We start from the raw sequence: 18,686 nt of genomic DNA, 5'->3' as shown, positions 1-18,686 counted from the left end.
GATGGAGGGAAATGCCCCCTTTCCCCCTAAAAGTCTTTCTTAATTAGCCTCTGCATTCTTCACGGCGAAGCCCACGAGGTAGCCATCTTGCCTGCTTCTGCAGAGGAAGCCTCCACAGAGAGCAGTTCTGCAAACTGCTTTTGGTATCATTATCATGGTGTTTAAAGGCAGCCCTGGCCTGCCAGCACTGTAGACGTGCTGGGCATGCCTTTTGCAAAAAACAGCCCCACAAAGAGTGCAGCCAATGGCAAGGCAGAGCTTAGAGACTCCAAAGTGATCTTCGCAGCCTAGCACTATCCCAGACAAAGGATCTCCTGTGAGGCTGGGCTCTCACCACAGGACACAGGCAGCCACAAGCTGCGACATGGAGTTCTCTGCAGAGGATCTGGTCACCGCCACCGAAATCACAGGAGGCTTCTGCAAGAGACAATGTTCGCAAATCCCCCAGGTCGCCACCATCAGATCGATGGCGGAGTCTCCCTGAGCAGGAACCTCTGGGTGGCACCAGGACAGGTTGGCGCAGGGAGGGGCGCGCTGCTCTCTACCACCCGGCAGGAGATAGCCTAAGGGGGCATCGGGGCTCACAGCAACCCTGGAAGGTACTGTGCATTTTGACTTTATAAGGCAAGACTAAATATTGGCGATATCGAAGGCAGGGAGGTTAAGTGAGGACAGGGCAGGCTCAGCTGTTGGGCTGGTTGTCTCATTCCTGGGAACCACACCTCGGTGCAGCCGGAGCTTGGCCCAGAAACAACGGTTTGATTTCTGTCAATAAATGTCCAACGACAAAGTCGGATTACAAAAAAAAAATGCAGCCACTTAGAAGAGAAACAGGACAGGATGTGGACAGGAGAGGGGGCGGCGGTGTATTTTCAAAATACACTTGTCACACTCTCTCGGTGACTACAGAGATGGAAGACTTGTATGTAAGCCGGGTGACCTTCAGTGTCCAAAGAAATCCCCGGCAGACTCCAACCGGAACCTTTGGGGGGAAAGGAGGCGTTTCTGGCTCCTCTCCTCCCAAGATCAATTGCAACTAAGCCTCCCTTCTCAGCCGCCAACTAGGTTCCCAGGTGGAGCCTGCCTGCACACCATACTAATAGTCAACCACCCACTTCCCCAGACGCTGAACCTGAGCCAGCGGTGAACACGCCACCAACTCCCTCACCCCTCTGCGAGACACACACACACACACACACACACACACACCTAGACTGCACCCATGCTCGGTGGGTGGTAGCCATTGGGAGCTGGCACCACGCGGCACCTGCCAGACCCCAGGAAAGGCAGGACCGAGAGCAGTCTCCCTTCTGTTAGCTCCCTTGGCGCTTCTTTTAACAGACTCTAGTGGCAGGGGACCAGAGTGGCTGTGGCAAGCTGGGCTGATCCCAAGGTCACTGCCAAAAAAGCCATACAGGGGACAGATCTCAGTCACATCCCAGCCACCTTGACAGCTGCACAGATCTTGGGAAGCAAGCCCAAGCTCCTGCCTCCTGGGGCCAAAGTTTCTGCAGTACATTTGCAGGATTGGCAGGATAGGATGGCTTGCCTGGCCCCGGGGCCAAAAATGGGTTTTCCACTTGCAGTTGGATTCGGAACAGATTCCCACAAGCAGAAACTCGGAACTGAGTGAGGGCCGGAAGGCCTGCGTTTCATCACCCTCCCCTCGGAGGCTCCGAGGCTGCCGCGAAAGCGGGCTTTCCTTGTTTTCCCATTTATTTAGTTATCTATTTATTATTCTTGTGGCTTGAACCCAGGGACTCGGGCATGCTAAACAAATGCTGTACTAATGCGCTATCCATACTCCCCTGTTCCCAGATTCCCCACTTTACATCATTCCCCCCAAACTGCCCTGCCATCCACAGATTTTTTTTTTTTAACTAATTCACAGACAGGGAGAAAAAGAAAACCTATTGAAGTTAGACATGGCGACAACACTTTCGACTAACTCTACCACTATGGAGGCCGAGACAGGAGCTTCAGCTAGAGTGAGACCCTGTCTTCAAATAAACAACCACGCAACAACAACAAAAACATGTCCATGCCTACAATTGAAGCATCCAGGGGAAACTGAGGCAGGAGCACTACCAAGAGTTCAAGGTCAGGCTGGGACACATAGCAAATACCAGGTCAGCCATAGCTGTATATAGCACGATTCTATCTCAAAAAAAAGAAAGAGCCGGGCGGTGATGGCGCACGCCTTTAATCCCAGCACTTGGAGGCAGAGCCAGGCGGATCTCTGTGAGTTCGAGGCCAGCCTGGCCTACCAAGTGAGTTCCAGGAAAAGGCGCAAAAGCTACACAGAGAAACCCTGTCTCGAAAAACCAAAAAAAGAAAGAAAAAGGGAAAACAAAGAAGCAGGAAGAAAGGTGCACACTCTACTCAACCCAGTACGTGTAGGCTGTTCAGTTTTTTATTAAACCAAAAACAGAGGGATTCTGACCTAACCATAACTCCAGTGCAACCACACAGCAAGCACACACTAAGAACCTCTGAGGAACGGGATGTAGTGGCACACACCTATCATCAATCCCAAGCAGATGTCTGTGATTTCAAGGCCAGCCTCGTCTCCATAGTGAGTTCCAGGACAGCAAGAGCTACTTAGTGAGACCTTGTTTGGGGGGTGGGGGGTTGGAGGCTCTGTGAGAAGTCCAAGCAGCCATGAAGCAGGTGAAAATACACAGTCACCATTTGGAGAGCTGGTAGACAGCACTTACTCCTCATTTAGTTGAACCTTGAAGGACACCACAACTCCCTTTTCCTTCACATTACCAAGCATTTATTTGCACGCATGTGTTTGGGTGGGTACACACTCCATAGCATGGAGTTCAAAGGATTAGTATTGGAGTTCACTGCCTCCTTGCACTATTAGTGGTCCCAGAGATGAAATTTAGGGCAGGCTCGACAGCCTTTCTTTAACCCTACGAATCGCCTCAAGGGGCCTATGTTTTTTCAAGGAACTGCCAGAGCATTCTGCCATCCGCCACACCACTGTGCAACCCCATCAACCAGTCACTCAGGACAGCCCCTCCCTTACTGGAGTGCCATGCCTTTCTCCCAGGGATGTTACCCTTTGCACATATGAATGACTCTCCCAGGGACGGTACCCTTTGCACATATGAATGACTCTCCCAGGGACGGTACCCTTTGCACATATGAATGACTCTCCCAGGGACGGTACCCTTTGCACATATGAATGACTCTCCCAGGGACGGTACCCTTTGCACATATGAATGACTTGTAGAAAGCAGTATCTTTCCCATTGAGTGCTCAGTATTTAATATAGTCATCACGACACATTATTATGATTATATATTTCAAACAAATGTGTTAACTGATGCCCCATGCTAGATGTGGTACTTGTGAACCCACACAACGCTGCACTTGGTGACTTAAGAGAAAGTGGAAGCATGCAGTGTTCTGAAAAATTAGATAATAAAGGCAAAGCTTGTCCGAGTCAAATAGGTAGTTCATGAAAGTGCCCTGAGCTATATGGACTTCCAGTATCAAACCAGTAGGATGTAGGATGGGGGTACACAGAGGCTCAGAGTTAGGGTGTCTATTCCCACAGCAATCTGTTCCGGTGCCTACACCTTGAAGATCTGACAGTTCACTTCAGAGCTTAGATAACAGTGAGTTTTAATAGGATAAATCAGAAATCAATAGAAGGCATTCAAGAGAACCGTTGTCCGACTCAGTGTTTAAGAGTGTATGCTGTCAGTGAAACATTTCACTATTAGGATAAGAATTTGTATGATAGAAAAATAAAATAAAAAAATGTTTCAACAGTGTCTGTCCACAAAAGAAAAAAAAAATGTATGCTGCTCTTTACAGGATGTGGATTCATTCCCAGCACCCATGGCGGGTGGCTCCCAATCTCTAACTCCAACTCTCTAACTCTTGGAATCCAATGACCTCTACACTCACCTGAACACATACACACAGGCATGCATAATTAAAGATTATTTAACCAGTCGGGTGGTGGTGGCATACGACTTTAATCCCAGCAACAGGAAGCTGGATCTCTCTTGAGTTCGAGGCCAGAGCAAGTTCCAGGACAGCCAAGGCTGTGACAGAGAAACTGTCTCCAAAAACCAAAAGAAAAAAAAAAATCGTTTAACCCTGAGAACCATTCTAGGATGGGAAGATGGCTCCGTGGTTAAAGGCACTTTCTGCCAAGCCAAATGACACAGAGACAAATCCATCTTGACATCTACATTAATGCCACGGCAGATTCACATACATACATTACATATACAATAAATGAATATTAAATAAAGATTTCAGAGAACCATGCCATTATCAAGTGGATGCTGTAGAAAGGTAAGAGTGTGAGTCCTACATTTGCTTTAGGAACCAGGTGTGGCGGCACACCCTTGTGGTTCCAGCACTTGGAAAGTAAGGCAGTCCAGAAGGAGAAAACCCAGAACCTACGTCAGTCACTAAAACTCGCTGTTCCCATGGAAGTCAGGTCTGGTAAAATATATAAATTAGGGGTCAGTGAGATGGCCACACACCACCCAGCCTGAGAATCTGAGTTAGCTAGGACCCACCTGGTAGAAAAGAACCCACTCCCACAAGTTGTTCTCTGACCTGACCCGCGCAAGCATCGTGAACATGTCCACACATGCACACATAATAAAGGCAGTAGATGGAGCACAGCTCAGTCAATGTGGGATTGTGTTTGTTCACTTAGCGTGGTTCTAGGAAGACCTGCTCTACATCCTCGCAAGTTAGCCCCAGCCTCCTTCCTTTTATGATCTCACATAGCTTCTTCAGCTTGGTCCAAACTCACTAAGTAGACTGTTCTTTTTGACATTCACTCCAGAAAGTGCGCAGAAAGACTGATACGTGCTCAACACCTTGGCGATCTTTGAAATGGTGGATTTTTGATAACATATAATTCAGGTAAAGAATTTCAGTTTTGGCAATCAAAGGCCCATGTCTTTGATCCCAGGGCTACACAGAGGAAAAAAAAAATTTGCAGTTTTGTGCTGGGCCAATTGTGATAGATCACACTTTTAATCCCATGATTTGAGCTAGGAGGCCAGCCTGGTCTACGTAGCAAGTTCCAGGCCAAACGTAGCCTAGCCTCATGGTGTGATCTAGTCTCAATATGCCCCCACACCCCCAGAAAAAGGGTTATTTCCCAAGGAGAGGGGGAAAAAATGTGTGAAAAAGCAGAACTAAGCCTGAACAGTTGGCTCAGACCTGTAGTCAACCTTCAGGTCAGAGACTTGCAAATTTGAGGCCATCCTTTGCTACATAGTGAACGGAGAGGCTGACCTGGATTAAATGAGACCTTGTTTCTTTTTTTTTCCGAGACAGGGTTTCTCTGTGTAACAGTCCTATCTGTCCTGGAACTTGCTTTGTAGATAGACCAGGCTGGCCTCGAACTCACAGAGCTCCTCTTGCCTCTGCCTCCAAGCGCTGAGATTAAAAGTGTGTGCTACCACCGCCGGTGAGAACTTGTTTCTAAAGAATGCCCCCCAATATATATAATAATGTTGAGCCTACATTTATAGTGGAAGCCCCCAACTCTTCCCCAGGTCTAGAAATACACTATAGCAGGACGTCAATGATTAAAGTTTTCTGTTATCCAAGTACGGACTAAGATATACAAATAGGGGCTGGAGAATGGCTTGCTGCTCTTGGACCTGAGTTTGGTTTCCTGCATCTACTATAGGCTGCTCTCCACCAACTGGCCTGTTACACAGCTCCAGGGGATCTGACCTCCCTCCTCTTCCGACCTCCAGGCACCCCAACACAGGTGACATACACTCAGATTCAGACACACACAAACAATAGGAATATATATTGAAATAAAATAATTAAAAGCACTCATGAACCTGAGGTTAGTTGGTCAACCTGGGCTACACAGCTAAACTGTTTCAGTTTTTAATGGCGGTGGTGTTGGTGGCGCACGCCTTTAATCACACTCGGGAGACAGAACCAGGCGGATCTCTGTGAGTTCGAGGCCAGCCTGGTCTACAGAGCGAGATCCAGGACAGGCACCAAAACTACACAGAGAAACCCTGTCTCAAAAAGTCAAAACACAAAGAAAGGCCTTTGACATTCTTACTCCACCCAGAAAAGCTTCTGTGCTTGCTCCATTTCTGAACCAGGAAAGCTGATTGTGTAGGACTTTGCAATGCAAAGCCTTTAGGGATAGCTTGTAGGTGTCAGGAGCTTAAGGGGTTGCACCGGGGCTATTTTGCCACAGGCCACCTTAAAAGACAGTTGGTGGATAGAGCGTTGGAGTACATTCAGTGCACATGTTGGGGTCTGGGGTCAGGAAGAACAGCCAACAGTGCCGACCTCAACCTTACAAGACTTTAACAGAGCAGACTCATGCAAATTTTTTTAAATTGCCTATTTCTGTCAGAAACATCTTAGTAAAAAAACCCAACTGGAACAGTATTTTATGTACATGCTTTGCTTGCATGTGTATCTATAAACCACATGTGTTTCTGAGGCATGTGGAAATCAGATACAGGGAGTCAGATTCCCCTGGAACTAAATTAGGGATGGCTGTGTCTGCCACCCAGGTTCCCTGCAAGTCACAGCTCAAGTCCTCTCATGCTGTTAACGTGACTAATTTCTCCCCCATTTCCTCCTTTTTCTAGAGACATGAGGCTGGCTCTGAACTCAAAGGTATGCTAGCCTCATCATCTTTGAGGGCAGGGGATAGATAATGCGGTCTTATACAAGATCCATACGTCCTTGGCAGGGCCCACACTCCACTGGTGCTGGTATTAAACTGAACGCTGAATGCCCTGGATTTGTAGCCAATGTAATTATGTCAGTGGAGAACTATGGCTGTCCATAATTAATAAAACCAACTGCAAGTGAACAATGTAATGAACGATTAAAACTCCATATTCTGTGTCTATGCCAGGCAGTGGTGACACACGCCTTTAATCCCAGCACTCGGGAGGCAGAGGCAGGCCAGGGCTACATACACAGAGAAAAACTGAAAATATAAGCCAAGAAAAATCTGGTATCAAGGGGCTGGAGAGATGGCTCAGTGGTGAAGAGTACTAGCTGCTCTTCCAGAGGACCTGGGTTCAATTCCCAGCAAACACATGGCAGCTCATAATTATCTATAACTCCAGTTCTAGAGGATCCTACACCCTCACACAGATGTACATGCAGGCAAGACATCAATGCACATAAAATAAATAATTAAGCCGGGCGGTGGTGGCGCACGCCTTTAATCCCAGCACTCGGGAGGCAGAGCCAGGCGGATCTCTGTGAGTTCGAGGCCAGCCTGGGCTACCAAGTGAGTCCCAGGAAAGGCGCAAAGCTACACAGAGAAACCCTGTCTCAAAAAACCAAAAAATAAATAAATAAATAAATAAATAAATAAATAAATAATTTTTAAAAAATCTGGTATCAAGACTGCGGAGGCCTGGTGATGCAGGTTTTCTCAGAAGAACGTTCATCTGTCTGCTTGAGGCTCCAGAGTGAATCCTGAGTACCACCCTACCACCCCACCCCCACACAAGATTTTTTTTTTTTTTAAAGTAAGTAAAAAGCCACTTGGAGCGAGGGGCTGTAATCTTAGCACTGGAGAGGCAGGCATTAATTAAGAGGATTCCCTTGGACTTGCTGGCCAGCCAGTCTAAGGAAGAGTGAGGAAGACAACCCTATTGACCTCTGTCCTCTATACAAAAGCATGCACACACACACAAGTTCAATGCAACAAGGTAAGTATTTTTATACCCGAAAAGGAATTTAGGATTCCATCGCATCTCGTTCAGTGACGGTCCCCCCAGCAGGCTGCTGCTGTAGTTCTGCTGCTCCAGCCCTCCTACTCTGCCTATCACCCCAGCTCAGAGAGATGGTGGATAAAACGAACAGACCTCCCGCACACATCCTGATTCCACATCAACCACAGCCCCAGGCAAGGCATCTGGCCTCTCGAAGTCCCAGTGGGTTATTTCAACAGCTGGAGGCAGCGTCTTGCAGAGAACTGTGCAAGAGTAAATGTGTGTCAGGCCGGGCGGTGGGGGCACACACCTTTAATCCCAGCATCTTGGGAGGCAGAGCCAGGCAGATCTCTGTGAGTTCGAGGCCAGCCTGGTCTACAGATCGAGATCCAGGACAGGCACCCAAACTACACAGAGAAACCCTGTCTGGGGGTGCGGGGGAGGAGTGTCAATGTGTGTCAAATGTTTCCAGCACATTTTGGAGACCCAATAGTCAGGGAACAAATTATCAACCTGTTTCAAGACACCAATGTTGCCTTGCCTGACTTGTGGCAGGACATACTGCAGTCCCAGAACTTCAGGGGCTGAGTGAGATGAGAGCCAAGTTCCAGGACAGCTGGGGATACATAGCCAGACCCTTTCCCAAAATGAACAAAAATATGAAGAAAAAAAAAAAAGCAAAAGCAGATAGCAATGTTTACTATATACACACAGTTCCAATTCAATCAATATCTATATGGAATCCACCTCCACCAGGTTCTTGTACCCACCAAGCACAATGGGAAAAGGACTGAAGAGGGAGAGAAGAAAATCCTAGCCCCACAGACCTGCCACTGAAGTGAGTGCGTGGGACCAAGAGCATTTAAGAGGTGCACATCTTTAATCCCAGCACTCGGGAGGCAGAGCCAGGTGGATCTCTGAGTTCAAGGCCAGCCTGGTCTACAGAGTGAGTTCCAAGAAAGGTGCAAAGCTACACAGATAAACCCTGCCTCGAACGAACAAACAAACACACACACACACACACACACACACACACACACGCACACGAGAGCGCGCGCGCGAGAGAGAGAAAGAGAGAGAGAGGGGGGGGTAAAAGGCCACAGCACAAGGAATATGACACCATTGTCATGTTAAAATTGTCATGTGAAACAAAAATTATAGTGAAAGCCAGGCACTGGGTATACCCTGTAGACACCACTGTTCAAGAGCCCACAGCCGGGACAATGCTGAGACTCAACACTGAAAATACTAAACAAAGTAAGTAGGATGGCGTACTGTGGAAATACCCAATCCTGTGAGGTTGGAGATGGCTCATCAGATAAGGGTGCTTCCAGGCTAAACAATCTGAGTTCAGTCCCCAGTTCCCACAAGGTGAAGACTCACCTCAAGGTTGTCTGTCCTCTGACCTCCGCATATGGGCTGTGATGCTCAGAACATGCTATGATGTCTGTCTGTCTGTCTGTCTGTCTGTCTGTCTGTCTCTCTCTCTCTCTCTCACACACACACACACACACACACACTTAAAATATTTTACATGTGTTAGTAAGACTGTGAAGAAATTAAAACCATCTTTATCTGTCCTGTGAACCCTTCATAAATCTCTTCAGTAAATTGGGATATGCTGGTTTCCAGTTTTTCACTGGAAAAATGCCAGGCACACTTTCCCCACCCCGGAGAAGTGAGCTGCAGGCAGAGCGGCTGACAGAGTGCTTGTCTAACCCACACAGATCCCTAGGTTCCAGCTGCAGCGCCCCCCATGTGGTACACATCTGTCCTCCCAATAATACAGAGGTTGGGGCAGGAGGATGCGAAGTTCGTGGTCCTCAGCTACATGGCAAGTTTGAGGCCAGCCTGGGCTATTTGAGACCCTGTCTGAGGGAATGACCTGCGTCTGGCCCACAGCAACCTCATGCTAGTCTGCTCCACTCTCCTGGAGTGTTGCAAGCCAAAATCTAAATAGTCTTAAGAGTTGCATGGTTAGCTGGTAATGAAGACATAGTCTTCAGGTATGTATGGGTTTATTCTTGTTCTTCCTTGAACAAGATTTGTCTCTGAATCAGGGACTCCTATAGTCCAGGCTAGATTTCTAGACATCCAGGGGTGGCTTTGAACTGTCTTCACTTCCCAGGAGCTGGGATTACAGGCTTAAGCTACCACACCTGACTTGGCGGTCGGTTCTTAATAAAAGTACAAAAGTTATTTAGTAAAATAAATAAAATACAATTTAAAGCAAAGTTTTAGCTGGGTGGTAGTGGTGCATGCCTTTAATCCCAGCACTTAGGAGGCAGAGGCAGGTGGATCTAGCTGGAGGCCAGCCTGGTCTACAAAGAGTTCCAGGCCAGGGCTTCACAGAGAAACCCCCATCTCAAAATTTAAAAAAAAAAAAATTTAATTAAAAAAAATTTTTTTAAGGAGCTATTGAGATGGCTCAGTGTTCAAAGCTCTTGCAGAGAGGACCTGGGTTCCATTTTTGGCACCCACATGGTGGCTCATGGCTATCTGTAACTCCAGTTCTAGGGGATCTAAAGTCCCCTTCTGACCTCTGGGGGCAACATGTATGCAGTGTATCTACATACATGCAGGCAAACCCTCTTGCAGAAAAATAAGCAAATCTTTTGTAAAATTTTTTTTTTTTAATTTCTGGCAAATCTTACGATCTGCAGATGCAAATTAGCTCTCTAAGAAGTGACTCACACACAAAGGCAAGAACTCTTTGCTGTATGTACCCTGTATGCACTCTACCCAACATTCCATGGCTTGGGTCAGCTGTAGCCACCCCGTCCTGCCCTCCCAGGTGCTCCCGTCTTGACCCCACTTTTGCGCTTTGACAGAAAACTTGATCACAAAATAGGTTCGCATACGAAATAAATGAAAACAAGCTGTAGAGCTAAAAACAGAGATACCAAAAGCCTCTTAGTACACAGGGACAAGAAAATGGCTGTGTCATAGTTATGTCAATGGAAACCAAGAGGAGAGTTATGTTTCACATGGGAACAAACCAGGTTATTTACAATGCCCCGGCAGGGGAAAAAAAAATTCTTCGGCAGACAAGAAGAACTGGTGAGTCCTGGTTGCTCCTGGGTTCCTCTGTGTGAATGCGAGCATGTGTGGAGGCCAGAGGTCATGTGAACCTAAGCTGTTCCTCAGCAGCCATCCACCTTGTTTTTTGAAGCAGCGTCTTAGTGAACCAGGAGCTCACCCATTTGGCTAGACTTGCCAAATGCTGACCAAAAACAATTATGGGAGGATAAAGGGTTTGGGCTTGCATATTCCAATTCCCACCCATCATCATCATAAAAGGGAGTCAGAGCATCAAGGCAGGAACTGAAGCACAGTCTCTCTCTCTCTCTCTCTCTCTCTCTCTCTCTCTCTCTCTCTCTCTCTCTCTCTCTCTCTCTCCCCCCCCCCTCCCTCTCTTTCTTCTTTAGATTTTTCTTGATTTTCCAATATAGGATTTACCTCTGCATTAAAAGGCGTGCCCACCACACCTAGCCAGATCTTGAGCTAAGGGGAATGCTATTAGTTTCAGACCAACCTGTGCAGCATAGGGATACATTGTCTCATAAAACAAAGCAAAGGGGGCATGACCTTACCCCATAGGAAGTTGGAAAGTGGCGGCAGGAAGATCAGCAATTAATTAAAGGCCAGCCTTAGCTACATTGTAAGTTTGAGACCTGCCCTTCTCTCAAAACAAGTAACAACTTCTTGAAATGTATTACATTTATTTACTAGAGCCAGGCAGTGGGGGCACAGGTCTTTAATCCCAGCACTTGGGAGGCAGAGGCAGGTGCATCTCTGAGTTCAAGGCCAGCCTGGTCTATAGGGTTAGTTCCAGGACAGCCAGGATTATACAGAGAAACTATATGACAAAACAAAACAATACAACAAAACAAAACAAACAAACAAAAAAAACCCCTATTTCCTGGTGGGCTGGCCTGCACATCATGGCACAAATGTGGAGGTCAGAAGATCTTGGTCCTCTCCCTGTATCGTATAGGTCTCAAGAATAGAAGTCAGATGGGAAGGCAAGCACCTTTACCACTGATCTGTCTGCTTGGCCCCCCGTAACAACTTTCTAACACTGCAATAATATTTTTATCGTCAAGGTAGTGGTTCCTAGCTGCACTTCGCCACTAAAACCAACTCCCCTTTGATAAACAGCTGGCTTGGGATCTGAAGCAGTAAAGATCGCATACACAGTGTCAGCAGAATATTGTGCCAAAAAATACAACTGCTGGAGGTACGACTGTGCTAATTTTGAGATAATTTGGGTGTCAAATAGAGGGGACTGGGGTACATGAATTGTTGGAAGAATACACATTTAACATGCAAACAGCCACATGTATTCAATCCCTCAAATTAAATAATGCTAACAAGAGACTATGGTCCATCTAATATAATAAATATAAGTCCAGTTCAGCCAGGTATAATACATTAAACATTTCAGAAGTAAAGGCAGGAGATATTGGTACTGGAGAGATGGCTCAGCAGTTAAGAGCACTGGCTGCTCTTCCAGAAGACCAGGGTTCAATTCCCAGCACCCATGTGGCAGCTCACAACTATCTGTAATTTCAGTTCCAGGGCATCCATCTGATACCCTCACAGACATATATATGCAGGCAAAACACCAAAGCAAATGAATTTAAAAAAAGAAGTTTAAGAGCATCCTCAGTGAGGGGCCAGCTGATTGTGGCTTGTGGTCCTGGGAGGAAGCAAGCTGACCAGCAGCGAGGGTGGTGCACACCTTTAATGCCCGCACTAGAGAGGCAGAGGCAGGTGAACCTGAGCTCCAGGCTAGCCTGGTCTATAGAGTGAGCTCCAGGACAGAGAAACCCTGCCACAAAAATTTAAAAAAAGGGGGCTGGAGAGATGGCTCAGAGGTTAAGAGCACTGGCTGCTCTTCCAGAGGTCCTGAGTTCAATTCCCAGCAACCACATGGTGGCTCACAACCATCTGTAATGAGATCTGGTGCCCTCTTCTGGCCTGCAGGCATACATGCAGGCAGAACACTGTATGCATAATAAATAAATCTTAAAAAAAAAAAAAAATTTAAAAAAGGAACAAAGAAAGGCTGAGCAGTGCATGAAGAGCAAGCCAGTAAGCAGTGCTCCTCAGTGGTTTCTGCTTCCTTTCCTGCCTCCAGGTTTCTGCCCTGAGTTCCTACCTTGGCTTCTGATAATGTAACCTGTAAGCCAAATAAACCTCCCCACAAAGATATTCTTCACTCCAGCTGGGATGAGGCCATTTCTCAAAGGAAAAGAGAGTCAGTGGGCAATTCAGTCGCCCTCTTGAATATCTCATATTAGTTGCTAATAAACTGAAGCCTAAGCCGGGCAGTGGTGGCGCACGCCTTTAATCCCAGCACTTGGGAGGCAGAGGCAGGTGGATCTTTGTGAGTTCGAGGCCAGCCTGGTCTACAAAGCGAGTTCCAGGAAAAGGCGCAAAAGCTACACAGAGAAACCCTGTCTTGAAAAACAAACAAACAAACAAATAAATAAATAAATAACAAAAAAAATCCCAATAACTTCTTGGAAGGCTGGAAGGCTGGGGCAGCTCACACTATAGCCCAGGTTACCCTGGGACTTGCTGTGTTGTCCAGGTTGGCCCCAAATTCACAGGAACCCTGAATCACATGTGGGCCCATGCCTGACATGCACGTCATGTAAAGTTTCAAGAGTTGGTTTTTTCCTTCCACTATGCAGGTCCCAGGTGGCAGGCTCAGGTTATCAGACTTGGGGTGGGGCGCAGCGGGAGTGTCGGGCAGTCCTGAACCACCTAAATACAGGACTAGAGACTATGGTCATCCTCGCCTAGCTACATACAACCTTGGCTACCAATCAAGAAGAAAAAAAAAGATTTAAGTAAGGCTGAGGAAGCACGTGAGAGTAGAGAACATGCTCAGCTTGCTGGAACTGGAACCCCCTAGGTTCAATTCCCAGCATCGCTCCACCACAAGACAGCATTGGGGTGGTCGCGCATGCTCGGTCGGGAAGCTGAGGCAAGCAGGATCTCTTGTTAGTTTAGGGCCAGCCTGGTCTACAGAGCGAGTTCCAGGACAGCCAGGAGTGTTTTACTGAGAAACCTTGTTACGGAAAAACCAAAATAAATAAATAGACATCAACGTTTTAAGGTGGGGAGGGGAGCACCCTCCACCAAGCACTGAAGATACTCCCGAGCCCTGGCTGCTCCCTCACCTGTACCTGTGAGGTGCTGACCGGCCTCTTTTTGAGCACCTCACATTTCCTCTTCTTACAGATCTGGTGGCTGTTCTTTCTGTTCTTGCAGTAGGTACACTCGCCACAGTTGGTCTTCTGCTGGCAGGGCTCGCAGACGCCGCAGGGCTTGCGTTTCCTTTTCTCCCCAGTTGGCGGCGTAGACTTCCGTGAAAGAGAGGAGGCGGCACTGGCCTGTGACACTGGTAGAGGCATCCCTGTGGTTTTGACATCAGCTGAGCTGGTCAAGTTGACCTGAGAAATCCCTCCTTCCAATTTGCTGGGAGCAGCCTGAGAGCGCTGGGTAAGATCCACCGGCGCATGCTGGAGTCCATTTTCAAGGGCCGTTGCAAACCCTTGTGTGTTAGCCGGCAAAGGGCTCGCACAAAACTGCTTCTCATTTCCGAGACTGTTTGCAGCTATTGCTGGAGGTATTGAACTTAACTCAGAGTTCGGTGGGGGTTGGGGAGCATGTCCTGAGTCCAGAGTTAAAGGTTTAGCACCTTGGACCTCAAACCCACAGGAGGCATAGCTGTGGGGCTGGGGCCCGGGAGTATTGTAGGTAGCAACTGTGTTTGGAAGCTTAGGAAGGAAGACAGGTAGGTCTGGGGAAGCTCCCACATCCACATTCATAGTTTCTTGCTGTTTTGGCAGAGTAATAGCACCAAGATCCTCCGGTGAGTCGGAGACCTTGCCCAGGGCCTCACCAGGAACTAAGTTAGCACCAGGAAATCCCCACTGAGGAGAGAGAGTACTGAAAGCCTGTCCTAGGACAGAGGTGGCGTCCAGAAATTGATCTGGGTAGCAGCCCCCTGGATCTGGGTTAGTTTTGAGGGTTTCTTCTTGGAGTTTAGCACCAAAGGTATCTGGCTGTGTGCCTGCCAAGAGGAATTTTACCAGAGCTGCGGGATAGATAGACCCATCAAGAGACGTGCAGTTCTTAAGGTCCAATTCAGGGAGGATCTTAAAACTGGAGGTGGGAAAGCAACTATGTTCACTTCCCATGGGGTTCGGAGGATTTGATAGCTTAAGAGAGTCTACTTGGGACTCCAAGTCTCCAAACTGACTGCTGATGTTTTTCTGAGAGGTGGCTTCGGGAGCTGATCTTTGGGGCAAAGGCGGGCACTCCTGAGGGGAAATACCACCATCATCGGATGACTGACTCGGGAGTAGCCCTTCACAGTGTGTCCCTTCAGGTGGCCCAGAAAGGATATCTGTTGCAGGACTCCCACAGGTGGAAGTATAGCTTTGGGAATCTTCTTCTGCCCTTTGAGGCCAAGACTGGGGAAGCTCTTGGATCTCACCTTCAGCTAGACACATGCTCTGTTCACCAGTTAGGTTCTCTGTGTCTGGGAATGTGCTAGGGTCTTGGCTGGGGACTGAATCATTTTCTGAGTGCGTTACCACCCTCTCATCCTGGGTATCCTGACTACACTGCTGCTTCTTAGAAGGCGGTACTTTCTTAGGCTTGGGTGTAAGTACTGGGCACTGGGAGAGTCGCCTGCTAAGAGAGGTCCTTCGGAGAGCCATCGTAAACCCGTTACAAGTTAAGGACTCTGGATTCTGAAAAAGGACTTGGGTTTTATCCTGATTCATTCGGGCTGCCCCAGCTCTGGTCAGAAGGCTTCTGGTCGGTGTGGGGGTTTTAACCTCTGTTTCTTTCTTACCATCTCTTCCTTGAATTAATTGCTTGAGTCTTCCGGGGGTTATCGCCTTCCCTAAAGCCCCATGTTTGACAGCCTGCTTTAACGTCTTCTCCTTGTGGCTGCTTTTCTTTATGTGTAGATCTGTCCTGACTGGTTTGGAAGGCTTTGCATGGCGGGAACGAGACATGGCTGCCGAGTAGGAAAAGATGCAAGGATGCAGGACACAGAGTCATTGGTCCTTTGCAAAGTCTTCCTTCTGAGGAGAATCAGGAGCTGTTGCCAAGCTCGGTCCCGTGAGGTTTGGGTCTAAAACAAACAAACAAAAACTTATTATCACGATTAGTCTTTGTACTCTACTGTGAAGATATTTCCTAATAAATTAATAAAGAAACAGAATGTTTACTGCCAAAGGAAAAAATATACAGGTAGTATTTAACTGGGCAGAGCGGCTCAAATTTATATTCCCAGCATATGAGATGGAGTTGTAGGATATCCTGGGTTACAGTATGAGACTCTCAAGAAAAAAAGGTGTTCCGCTGGGTGGTGGTGGTGGCGGCTGCTGCGCACACCTTTAATCCCAGCACTCGGGAGGCAGAGCCAGGCAGATCTCTGTGAGTTCGAGGCCAGCCTGGGCTACCAAGTGAGTTCCAGGAAAGGCGCAAAGATACACAGAGAAACCCTGTCCCGAAAAACAAAACAAAACAAAACAAAACAAAACAAAAGGTGTTCCACCAGCAATCCCAGAAATTGAGGTACAGTAGGATGATCATGAGTTTGAGACCATTCACAGCTACACAGTGAATTTGAGCTCAGTCTGTGCTACATGAGACCTTGTCTCAAGGAGAGGGAAAGAAAAAAAAGGAGCTAGGATGGCTTGCTTACCCAGAGGACCTGGGCTCAATTTCCAGCTCCCACATGGTTGCTCCCAACTGTCTGTGACTTCAGTCCCAGGGCATCTGATGCCCTCTTCTGGCCTCCGTGAGCACCAGGCATGTCACTGGGTGCACATACGTGCACAGAGGCAAACACTCGTCTTTTTTTTTTTCAAGACAAGGTGTCTCTGGCCTTATCTGCCCTGAAGAGACCAGGCCGGCCTTAAACTCAAGAGATATGGCTACTTCTGCTGGGATTAAAGGTGTGCTCCACCATGCCCAGCTTCTTTTTTTAATCTTTTTTCTTTTATTTTTGGTTTTGAGACAGGGTTTCTCTGTGTAGCTTTGGAGCCTGTCCTGGAACTCGCTTTGTAGCCCTAACTGTCCCAGAACTAGTTCTGTAGACCTGACTGGCCTTGAACTCACAAGAGATCCACCTGCCTCTGCCTCCCGAGTGCTGGGATTAAAGGCGTACAGTGCAACACCACTGCCCAGCCTGGCTTTTCCTCTTAATTTTTATGTGCCTGAGTGTTTGCCTGTGTGTGCCACCACCACAAGGCAAAAATCAACCACAGGAAGCCAGGTGAACTTCTCCAGTACTCATCTTGCAGGTAACCTGTGCTTGCTGCCTAGCACCCACACATAGGGGGCGCTCCAGAGGTACGAACACAGGCTCCGAGGACGCCTGTAGCCGTGTACACACATCCTTAGATACAGTGAGAACTATCCTCAGACAGCCAAGAATTATCTTACTAACAGCCATTCCAATCACTACAAACTTAAGTGTCAAGGTATGTTTTTTAATCTCCCACCAAGAAGGCAGGATGAAAAACATACAGAAGCATATAATCTAGGTGCTGGAAAGAAAATTAAAATTCAGGTATGTGGGCCAGTAATCTGGATAAACCAGAGGACATCCCGGGATCTGCTTTTGAAAGCGGTTTACAAATTGATCTGTCAATTCTCTGTTTTTAATTGAAGTGCTTAAGAAACTCAGAGTGTAGTTAAATTACTGCTCAAGCTTTATGGGGGGGGGGACAGAAACGGAAAACAGAAATGGCTGAAGAAATGAGGTGCAGAGGTGGACTCGAAGAGGAGGTCTTTTCACAACTGAACAGTTTTTTGTTTTTGTGAAAGAGGTCAGTGACCCCTAAAATCCCAACTATAGAAGAAGAAGCCGGTGACTGAACAGGCAGGCTTCTGAGACAATCAGAAGAAAACACGGCCCCTTGAACTTTACCACCGAGAAGTCACTGATGCAATGGAACCTTTTGTGATAAACCAAAGTGTCTCCAAGGAAAGGATGCTTTTTGAAAACCGTGAGGGAGGCCAAAAAAAAAAAAAAAAAAAAGTGTAATGTAGCCATAGTAAGGAGGTTGATAATAGTGATTAATTACAAAATGTGCCCTAAAATTTAACTTTTAATTTTATAAACATTATGCCAGGTGTGGTTGCACGTGGTCTTTAATCCCAGCGCTTGGGAGGCCGAAGCAGGCTGAGGCCAGGGCAACACCAAGAAAAATCTATCTTGAAACTGAAAAAAAAAATTGTAGACACTATTAAAAAGCCAGCCAGGAGAGGGAGGCACACACCTTTAAACCCAGTACTCAAGATGCACAGACATGCAGATTGATGAGTTCCAAAGAAGCTTGGGCTACAAAGCAAGTTTCAGGCCAGCCAGGACTATCTCCAAACAAACAAAATGCAACCCAAAGCCAAATGTGGTGGATGTCTGTAATCCCAGCACCCAGGCAGAGGCAGGAGAGTCAAAATCAAGGTCAACCTATAGATGTAGACCAGACTCATAAGCATGAAACCCTGTCCACAAACATTAGGAAGCAGCAGAATCTGAGTTCAAAGCCACTTTCAAGGATAGCCAGAGCCTGTCACAAAAACAGTAAACAAAAATGCCATGCTGGGTGGTATATGTCACTAATCCCAATACTTGTATGGTGGAAGCTGGAGGGGGTGGGATGTAGGGGTTTGGAAACTAGCCTGAGCTAGCCTTTATGTGTGTGTGATTTTTCTTTTCTTTTTGCTTTCTTTCTTTTTGAGGACAATTGAGTTTCTGGGGGCTGGAGATGGCTCGCTCAGCAGTTAAGAGCACTGGCTGCTCTTCCAGAGGTCCTGAGTTCAATTCCCAGTACTCACATGGTGGCTAACAACCATCTAAAATGAGATCTGGTACCCTCTTCTGGCAGGCAGGGATATTGCAGACAAAGCACTCATCCATAAAATAAAGGA

At 47.2% G+C, this 18,686-nt stretch overlaps 1 protein-coding gene across 1 annotated transcript in view; it reads right to left on the bottom strand.

Annotated features, from left to right (window-relative positions):
• Positions 1–15,757, bottom strand: part of Tet1 (tet methylcytosine dioxygenase 1) — a 73,289-nt gene extending 57,532 nt beyond the window's left edge. The window contains 1 exon segment of the mRNA XM_059281977.1: positions 13,907–15,757. Coding sequence (XP_059137960.1) covers positions 13,907–15,757 — 1,851 coding nt within the window.
• Positions 15,758–18,686: the final 2,929 nt, after the last annotated feature.

The sequence above is a fragment of the Peromyscus eremicus genome, chromosome 16_21, assembly GCF_949786415.1.
Source record: "Peromyscus eremicus chromosome 16_21, PerEre_H2_v1, whole genome shotgun sequence".
NCBI lineage: Eukaryota > Metazoa > Chordata > Mammalia > Rodentia > Cricetidae > Peromyscus > Peromyscus eremicus.
This window is presented reverse-complemented; position numbering and strand designations above follow the sequence as displayed.